Consider the following 10245-nt stretch of genomic DNA (forward strand, 5'->3'; position numbering starts at 1 on the left):
ACCCACTTTTTCTGTAATCAATAAAGTTGTGGCCTAAAATTTGCCCAATAACTTAAACTAAAATGTGTGTCTGTGTGAAGTTATTTATGGGGGGAGGGGTCTTGGGGCCTCAGAGCGAAAATGCATACATGATAATACCAGCCTTATGGAGCACCTACAGCTACCCTGATTGAATTTGCAGTTTTATTTTGTAGCAAATAATGTGTTGAGACAAATTTGTTACTCATATCCGATATGTACTTTTCAAATTCTGTTGCAGCAAAGACAACAAAATTCTAATCCATGTAGTCTATGAAAAATTATGATGTAATAAATTTGGGCTGACAGGGAAGTAGGTAGGTAGCCGTGTTGGTCTGACACGGTTGAAATAAAATAATAATAATAATAATAATAATAAAATGTCTAGTAGCACCTTAGAGACCAACTAGGTTTGTTCTTGGTATAAACTATTCTGTGTCAACTACTTTAAAAAATGTTTTGCACCTTGCACCACATGAAAAACACCCCTGGCACCAATATTCAAGGTGACTATCCTGATATGCACAGCAGGAAATAAAGAGATACCAATGGAATGTGTTTCTTTTTATTTTGAAAAACAATGCAAAAGCAATTTATTTGTAATACTATCTAATAAATTTTTATTTTCTTAATGAACAGCATTCATTATTACTAAATTGCGGTAAGGATTTCTTATTAGGCAAACTATACAAACAGTCTTCAGAAAAGAATTCATAAATAAGGTTTAGCAGGAGAAAAATGAACAGTGGTAAGGATGGAATATGATTCAAATGATAATATGGTGTTCTGATTTCCAAAACAATAGCTTTTAAGGAGCTACATTCCCAACTCATGTGTCCTGGTTTTATTGCTGCCATGCAAAAACCAAAAACATATTTTAGGAATCAGGTGCCATATTAAGTCTTTGTAGTCAGGTGCTCCTTTGTATTCAGACTAGGCCTTAGTACAATAATGTAGCACTTGGGAAGGAAGATGCAACCCAGAAGTCCAGCACTGGAGGCCAGCATAGAGAAGATCTGCACAGCCACCATGTATTTCCCCTTGGTGCTCAGGTAGGTGGGCACAAAGGACACCCAAACACTGCAGAAGACCAGCATGCTGAAGGTGATCAGCTTGGCTTCATTGAAGGCCCCAGGCAGCTTCCTGGCTAGGAAAGCCACAGTGAAGCAGATGGCAGCCAGGAAGCCCATGTAGCCAAGGACAGTGTAAAACATGGCAACAGATCCTTCATTGCATTGCAGAATGATCTCTCCAGCCTGGGAGTGCATGTCAGAGTCTGAGAATGGAGGAAAGCTACCTAGCCAGATTACGCAGATGATAATTTGGAGACTGGAACAGGAAATGACAATGGAATTAGCCAGACTCTTTCCCAGCCATCTCCTCACCCTGTTTCCTGGCTTAGTGGCCAGGAAGGCCAGCACAACGGTTATAGTTTTTGCCAACAAAGAAGAGACAGCAACTGAGAAGATGATGCCAAAGGCCGTCTGCCTGAGAAGGCAGGTCACTTTCCTTGGCCGGCCTATAAACAGAAAGGAGGACAAAAAGGAAAGGAGGAGGGAGACAAGGAGGATGTAGGAAAGGTCCCTGTTGTTGGCTTTGACTATGGGAGTGTCAAGATATTTAATGAATATTCCTAAAACAAGGCCTGTGATTAAGGCCAAAAACAGGGCAGTGGAAGCCAAGAGGGTCCCCAGATGTTCATCATAGGACAGGAAGGTGATAATCTTGGGGATGCATTGATCTCTGTCCTTGTTAGGGTGTTGATCTTCTGGACATTTGGTGCAGTGGTCTGCATCTGGAAAAAGAAGAGTGTCTGCTTGAACATTTTCCAGCAGACTAGCAAAAAAAGCAAGTCAATTTTGAATCCAGCCAACTCCCACAAATGGAAACAGTGATAGGGCTTGATGTTTCTGCTAATCTACACAGAGAGTTGGCCCTTTCCATGTAGGTCCCTAGTGCAGATACCCCCTTATTCACCCCCCAAGGAAGAGCTTGGAGTGATCACGAAGCTCCAAGTTGTTAATTGCAGCTACATTTGATCTCACCCCCAACACCAGGTGTTGTCAGATGGGTGTAATTTACAGGAAAATGTTCCTTGGAGGAGCATGGACTGGAACCCTTGTCTTCCCCATACAAACCAAACATCCTAGCTACTTTGCCACACTGACTGATCAAGGAAGCCTACCAGATGCAGCAACACTGCCTAATTCTTACATACTCAAGGCTGTCTCAGTGGTACCTGGAAAGCTTTGTTAATATTATGTACATTACTATTGAACCTTTATTAAATTCAACCATAAGACTATACATGAATATTCTTCAACAAAAGACATGAATTATTGTACTTTTTGCTGCACATTCCTCTGAAGTCTCCTACCTTCCTGAGTGGAGATCATCCCTTCCGCACATGGAGCACAACCATGGCAGCAAATGGGTTCCCCTTCCTGAACCTTTTTGGCATATCCAGGGCGACAGCTTTCGGTACACCTGGACTGAGGAAGGGTCTGACCAAAAAGAGAAAAAAGCATCAATGAAGGACTGTTGCCTAGTGACTTCTGGGCCAGTGTACAGTCTCAGTCTATGTGGAATAGACACGGCTTTGTTGTGGATGTTTTTTTTTGATCCATGGGACAAAACAGAGGGTCATAGTCCTTGAGACACAGTTGGGGTAGAAAGAGATTATCAAGAAGAAAGAATTACATGGAGACAGTATTGCCCTTGGATTTAGGAGTCAGAGCTCTCTGCCATCATTACAAAAGTCTAGTAAACACACTATAAATCTGCAATCATGGAAACCATTTACAAATATCAAAATCCAGAGAAAGAAACAAGCTGAAACAGAAAGGTATTTGGAGCAGCCATGTTGTGCTCAATTCTGAAGTCTGGCATGCTTCCTGACTACTGCAAAAACCATGCCCCAGTCATATTCTAACCTGCTTCTCCATTTTCATGTTTCTTATTTTGACTTTCCTCCATTCATCTCCACCGCTGTATACTTTTAGCTCGTTAACTGGATAGGCATAAATTATATTGTTTCTCCCAGCAGAGAACCAGAGCTCAACATATCTCTAAAAGGGAATACAATGCAATGAATGGGTTTTCCAAACCTGGTTGAACAGTCTGGACCACACAAGAGCCTCTTGGTCAATGGTGAATTTTGGGCCTGAGAATTCTTGTCTGCTTATACTCCCAAATTTCACGGCACCAAAGGATTTGTTGGGAAATGGCACCCAGTTCACTACGTCAGATTCGACTGTCAACTGCCCATTCTCATCCAAATAGACTCCTTCCATGGAAGTATTGTAAAACTGGGAGCTTCCCAGGAAAGGGTGAAGCTAGAACAGGAAAGAAAGCATGCACATTTAGAAAAGAAGAAAATTATCTAGATAACATAGCCTAATTGCTGAAGATCTTTGTACAGACTGACAATGGGATCTTTAAAATGTGGAAACAAAACAAAATTCCTTCCAGTAGCACCTTAAAGACCAACTAAGTCAGTTCTTGGTATGAGCTTTCGTGTGCATGCACACTTCTTCAGATAGTGCATGCACACGAAAGCTCATACCAAGAACTGACTTAGTTGGTCTTTAAGGTGCTACTGGAAGGAATTTTGTTTTGTTTTGACTATGGCAGACCAACACGGCTACCTATCTGTAACTTTAAAATGTGGGTAACAGTACAGTACAGCGGTACCTCGGGTTACAGACACTTCAGGTTACAGACTCCGCTAACCCAGAAATAGTACCTCGGGTTAAGAACTTTTCTTCAGGATGAGAACAGAAATTGCCTGGTGGTAGCGCAGCAGCAGTGGGAGGCCCCATTAGCTAAAGTGGTACGTCAGGTTAAGAGCAGTTTCAGGTTAAGAATGGACCTCCAGAACGAATTAAGTTATTAACCAGAGGTACCACAGTAAATGGAGGCAAAGTAAAGTCAAGCCTGAATGGAATTCACAGCACCGATGCCTGTTTAGCCTGAGAGGAAAACAGGAATACCTGCCAAGACTGTATCCTTCGATATTTCAGCCTCTTTTTACCCTTCGCCACCATCTGATTGGATTTGGAGGAAAGGGCAGCCCTCAAGGCCCGTGCCAGAGCAAGGACAAGATTGTAAATACTGTAACTATCCAGAGACAGGATTTTCTCAACCACTTTGTCAGGCGGGGAATCCAGAGTGTCTTCTTCCCTGCACCTTTTCCTTCCTTTTACAGATAACATGTGCTTTGAATATGAACACTTAAATGATTTATCCCCAAAGTTCCACATAGCATCGTAAAATGTTTGATAATCATCATCGTTTAACCTTCTTTTAATATGAGTTAAGAAAGAGAAAAACCCATGGATGTGCAGGGGAGAAAGCAGATCATAAGACAAATTCAAGGTGAGATCCCACAAAGCTGTTGTGATCCAGACTTTTCCCACAATGGGTCTTAAAAGTATTTCAACCATATTTTGCAAAAAATGTATTATACTAAAGAAGTAACGATTCTCCCCATAGTAGACTAATACATTGACTTCGTTCCACCTGAAAAATGTTTTGAGAGGCACTGTTACTCTCTCCTGTACTGAGGTGCTAAGTGAGAAGGCAGCACAAATTGTGTTCCTGGTTAGCAGGGGCTTCAAGGTCCTCATGAACCTCTCTCCATTGTTGGTGTCTGGAGCAATGAGGCCAATCCAAGTCCAGTTGAAGTGCAGGAGCAGTTGGACTATCCCCAGATACTGATGTTCTTCTTTGGGGACCATTCGGTAGATAAAAGGGAACTGAGTTTTGTCATTAAGAGCGTCAGAAACAAAACCATAACTGACCTAGTAAAGAACAGACAAGATTAGTGTTGTCACCCCCAACAAAATCCCAAATGTAGTACTTTGTACTTGCCTGAATGATAACTTTTCTCTGACATGGAAAACAGAGAAAAGACACAGTTTCATGGGGGCTAAAGAGCTTTACTCCAGGGAGCTTCACAATATCCCATATTTCATTGTTTGCTTTCAAAAAATGGTGACAGAGTCCTTGGAATGGTTTGCTTTTGCATGTTATGCCCTGACTGCATTTTTTTTACCCCTTTTAGAACATGTATTTTGTAGCAGTAATATTTAATTGTATATGATTTCATCCTTATTTATTCATTAAAGTGTCACATTTAAGAAAAAAGGACAGATTTTGTTAAAAAGGAAAAAGCTCACACAAAATTACAATGAACATTTTTAGCTCACATCAAACAATAATAATAACAATAATTTATTATTTATTCCCCTGCTGTTAGAGTGGGAATTGAAGGACGAAACAACTAAAGAAGTAATGATAGCGTGGGCAAAGGATTTTTGTCATACAATCCAATTGGAAAATTGGGAAAGGTTGTGGAAGGTGGATATCAATTTTACAACCTGTTATACAATAAAAGAGAACATGATGAAAATGCTGTTCCGCAGGTACCTCACTCCGGAAGAATTGGCAAAGATTTACAAAAAGTAGTCAAACCTATGCTGGAGATATAAGAAGGAGGTGGGAACCTTTTATCACTCATGGTGGGGATGTAAAATTGTAAGAAAGTTTTAGAACAAGGTATATGAGGTGCTGAAAAAATCAATCAAGATTTTGTTTGCCAAAAAGCCAGAGGCATTTTTGTTAGGCCTAATATTAAATGACATTCCCAGAGATAAGCAAAATGTATTCCTTTACACAACATCAGCAGGCGCCAGAATACTGATCGCAAAGAACTGGAAGGGGCAGAAAATCCCATCATTATTAGAATGGCAAAGTAAACCCTGTGAGTTTTTGGAAATGGCAAAATTGACGGCAATTATTAGAGGCCATTGAAATCAGAGAATAATTAAAGAGTGGGAGGGAGTGAAGGCATATATGAAAAAATATGGTTCCAGAACTGGAATATTAATAGATAACGGGTAAAACGTGCAGGGGTAAGCAAGGAAATAGTAAAAGAATCAGCCGAACAATGATTAAATTACAACAATACAACAAGATGGAAGAAGTAAAATAAATAAATAAATTGAGATCACACATGGGTGAAGGGGAACGGGGAGTATAGGGGGTATAGGGGAATTTGAAATATTATTTATAATATAGAATCATAGAATCATAGAATCATAGAGTTGGAAGAGACCACAAGGGCCATCGAGTCCAACCCCCTGCCAAGCAGGAAACACCATCAAAGCACTCCTGACATATGGTTGTCAAGCCTCTGCTTAAAGACCTCCAAAGAAGGAGACTCCACCACACTCCTTGGCAGCAAATTCCATTGTCGAACAGCTCTTACTGTCAGGAAGTTTTAATATAATATTTCCAACTGTGTTCTATTTGTATATAGCAAAGAGAAGTTTAGAGTAATTAAGTTTATCTTAATTTAGTTAATTATGTAATCGGTTTATGTTTAAAATGAATATGGATGTTGAATTTGATGTTTGTCATTTTTCCTTTTTTGGTTTTGGAATCTATCTCCATCTATCTATCTATCTATCTATCTATCTATCTATCTATCTATCTATCATCATCTATCTATCATCTATCTATCTATCTATCTATCTATCTATCTATCTATCTATCTATCATCTATCTATCTAACATTTTAAGCTCAGATTAGAATAATAATAATAATAATAGTAATAATAATAATAATTTATTATTTATACCCCCGCCCATTTGGCTGGGTTTCTCCAGCCACTCTGGGTGGCTAATAATAGCCATCAGTTCTTCTATATAAAATTAAATCCTAAAATTATTTGCTATAAACACTACATGGGTATCTATCTAAATGGGTATCCATACTAGATTGCTGAGGTATTTGTAGTAGAAGAAAATTTCCTGTTGTTTGTCCATGAAAAAATATATGCTTTGTGGCATAAACTCATATCTGGAAGATGAAATCCTCCTCCTGATACCATCAGCTCAATTTTCTTAAGATTTATCCCAAATAAATGTACAAAGTGTACTACTAATCTTTGGAGAATAAATATAGTTTGACAACAACAACACATTTCATTTTGGGTTTGCAATGGCACAATGCAAAATCATAACTTTTTCCTGCCTTATTTATATGTTTCATTTTTAAATATTAGAATTCATTTGGGTTCTCATCCCAGTTGTTTCTCCTCTAGATGACACTGCATTGAGCTCCTCTGGAGGTACACAACTCCTTCCTCCATTCTCTATCAAGAACTGATTACTGTGCTTTGAATATGGACATTTAAATGCTTTCCACAGAACCACAAAAGTGTGGTTCTGCATTTTTACACTGTATTTCCCCTGTATTTCATCAACACTAGATACAATACTAGTGAATCACAGAATCGTCAAACTGGAAGGGACCACAAGGGCCATCTAGTCCAACCCCCTGGGCTGCAGGAATCTTATGTGGCTAGAGTTCAGATTAAGACTGAAAGCAGGTAACAAGAATATATCATTTCAGGGTGTTTGTGGCCAGGCAGAAAAATTTAGAACAAAGCTCCCACTCCTGGATGCCCAAATTTGTGAAGATGTTTAAGAATTGCTCTCCTTCCTGTATTGCTCAAAACCTCATCTTCAGAAATGATTTTTTTAAAAAAATAAAATAACAAAATCTAAGCACAACACAGATACTAGCTGTGAAAGAAGCACAAGCAAAACATAAGGAAGGGGATATTATAAAAGTCAGTTCATATGGGGAAAAGCCACCTTTTCAAAAGATTCTTTTCTTACTTTTTCAATTCTATTTTTTATTGAAAATATTTCAGTTAAACCAAGAAAAACGAGGAAAGGTTCAAAAAAACAAAACAAACAAAAAAAAAACAAGTGGGAAACTATTATTCTATACATACCTATATAGTACAATGGCATATAAATGATGATTCTGATTTATATACAATTGTTTATAACATACTATGTTATTTATGAATGCTTTCCAAACATCATAATATATGTCCATAAAGATATGTTGCACAGTGTCCAAATCAAGGGAAGTAATATTCCCACTCTATTCTGCCTTGGTCAGACCACACCTGGAATACTGTGTCCAGTTCTGGGCACCACAGTTTAAGAAGCATTTTGATAAGCTGGAATGTGGGCAGAAGAGGTTCAGCTAAGATGATCAAGGGTCTAGGAGCCAAGCCTTATGAAGAATGGCTGAAGGAGCTGGGTGTGTATAGCCTGGAAAAGAGGAGACTGAGAGGAGATATGATAGCTACATTCAAATATCTTAAGGGTTGTCACATAGAAGAGGGAACATGTTTGTTTTCTCCTGCTCTGGAGGGTAGGACTCAAACCAATGGCTTCAAGTTGAAGGAAAGGAGATTCCAGCGGGAAAACCTTTTGACTGTAGGCTCTGTAGTGGAACGGCCTCCATTGGGACGTTGTGGACTCTCCTTCCTCAGAGTTTTTTAGCCAGAGGTTGGATGGACATCTGTCATGGATGCATTAGCTGTAATTCCTGCATTGCAGGGGGTTGGACTAGTTGACTCTTGGTCCCCCCCGCCCAACTCTAATATTCTATCGTTCTGTGATTCTAAGAGTTGCTATGTCTTCTATACTTTGATTACAGGGGGCCATAGAGAGGGGCCATAAGGGGGGCATAGAGAGACCCTACGATACCATTAAAGCTAAGTGATCTTGTTATTTTTCATGAACCTAATGATCTTTCATGAGTAACACATATAAATATGTAAATAATAAGCAGGACCACATTAGGAATGTAAATCTCAAGTCTTTCCTTTACTGTAAATTGCGCTTACCTTTACAGGTTTATCTAAGGTTTGCTTAGCCTGAGCTCACAGAGTTTGTTTCAAAGGATGACATTCCATTTTTTTTTGTATTTTGCCTCTTGTTTCTTTAATGTTTCCTTTTGCATATTTCTTCTTTTATATCTCACATGGCACTAGCTTTCATTACCTATTCCATTCCTTTGCCTTAATTTTGACAATTTCCTCAAAGATCCATTGCCATAAAACACAGGGCTTTCCCTGGGAAAGGAGTAGGGTAAGGGAGAAATGGCTTGGGCCCATGCCTACAAAGCACATGGGAAATGGAACGGTGCTCAGACCCCTGCTTTCTACCCATGGGATGAGAGGAAGTGTGGATGAGTCCAGAGTCTCCTGAGTCATCTTTGCTAACAGGTGGTTGAGGGCAAATTCTCCTTCTGCCTTAGAATCATGAATGACATTTTCACATCTTTCCAAAGAAATTGCAATAACTTTCTGGGATTTTTTCCTTCCCTCCTGACATTCATACCTGTGGGGTTTTGTAGATGCTTGACATGGTGGAAATATCTTTGGATGTGTCAGAGTCAGCCCCTTCAATAATGGCCAATGCTTTATTCCATGGTCCACAGTAATAGTTTGGGATGTTTGCCTGCCCAGGGCAGAGCAGGTCCACCATGGCACCAGAAGTCTTTCTGGCATCGTAAAAGTTGTCATAGATGTCATAGCCCAGGGTGAGGTTGGGGAAAAGCCTGTGGTTCCGGTTGACCTCCCGAACGGCAAACAAGAAGGAAAGGAAATGCCAGTATGTCGTGAATGCCATCCTGGGGGAAAACTGTATGTCAAATTGACATCCTGTTTCTTTCCACACAGAGACAATATTGTGTTGTCCTTACCTGTGATGGCGGGGGGGGGCAGAAATCATGAAATGAATCTGCGCACCTGAGATCCATAAACCCCTTCCTTTCCAAATATTAGAAGAATGGGGTATTCTAATGCAAATGTCATAATAGGGTGGGTGAAAGCACACAGTTTGCAGTAGATGAGTATCTAACATTCAGAATGAATCTGAATATTTTCCTCCAAAGGGAAGAAAATAGAAGACATGATTTACCAAACAAAAGTACCAGACATGAGGAGACATGTCTGGTAGCATGCCCTAGCCAAGGGGAGACAGGAAGGGTAGCTGCCCCCCTCATCAATAAAAATGATTAACTATCTGAGCCTCAAACAAAAATCCTGGCTACACTCATGCCTGGTAGACAAGGACTTTGGTCTCCATGAGGTCACATTCAGTTTGCATAAAGCTTTTACAACAGTAGGCACATAAGGACTTACCCATAAGTTCTGGTAAAGGGAGGCTCATTGAAGACGCTTGGATTGAACACAACAGGTGTAGCGGATATGATGCCACTAATATGGTAGTCTCCTCGCCTGTACCAATTCAAGGGTGCATTGGCATCCCTTATCAAAGTCAATGGACATTTTGAGCTCAGCATCTCTGGTCTTGCTTCAGGTAGTAGCAACAGGAACAGCAGAAGCATAC

The 10245-nt window shown here is 39.9% G+C and overlaps 1 protein-coding gene across 1 annotated transcript; it reads right to left on the reverse strand.

Moving 5' to 3' along the window:
- Nucleotides 1-914: 914 nt before the first annotated feature.
- LOC309363248 (vomeronasal type-2 receptor 26-like) lies at nucleotides 915-9522 on the reverse strand (the record flags this gene model as incomplete). The annotated part of the gene is made up of 4 exons (XM_081899352.1): nucleotides 915-1813; nucleotides 2396-2522; nucleotides 3126-3353; nucleotides 9232-9522. The coding sequence occupies 4 exons, from the start codon at nucleotides 9520-9522 to the stop codon at nucleotides 915-917; spliced, it is 1545 nt and encodes a 514-aa protein (XP_081755478.1).
- Between the last annotated feature and the right edge of the window lie 723 nt (nucleotides 9523-10245).

Source organism: Podarcis melisellensis, assembly GCF_964234715.1.
Source record: "Podarcis melisellensis genome assembly, chromosome: 2".
In the NCBI taxonomy this organism is placed as follows: Eukaryota; Metazoa; Chordata; class Lepidosauria; order Squamata; family Lacertidae; genus Podarcis; species Podarcis melisellensis.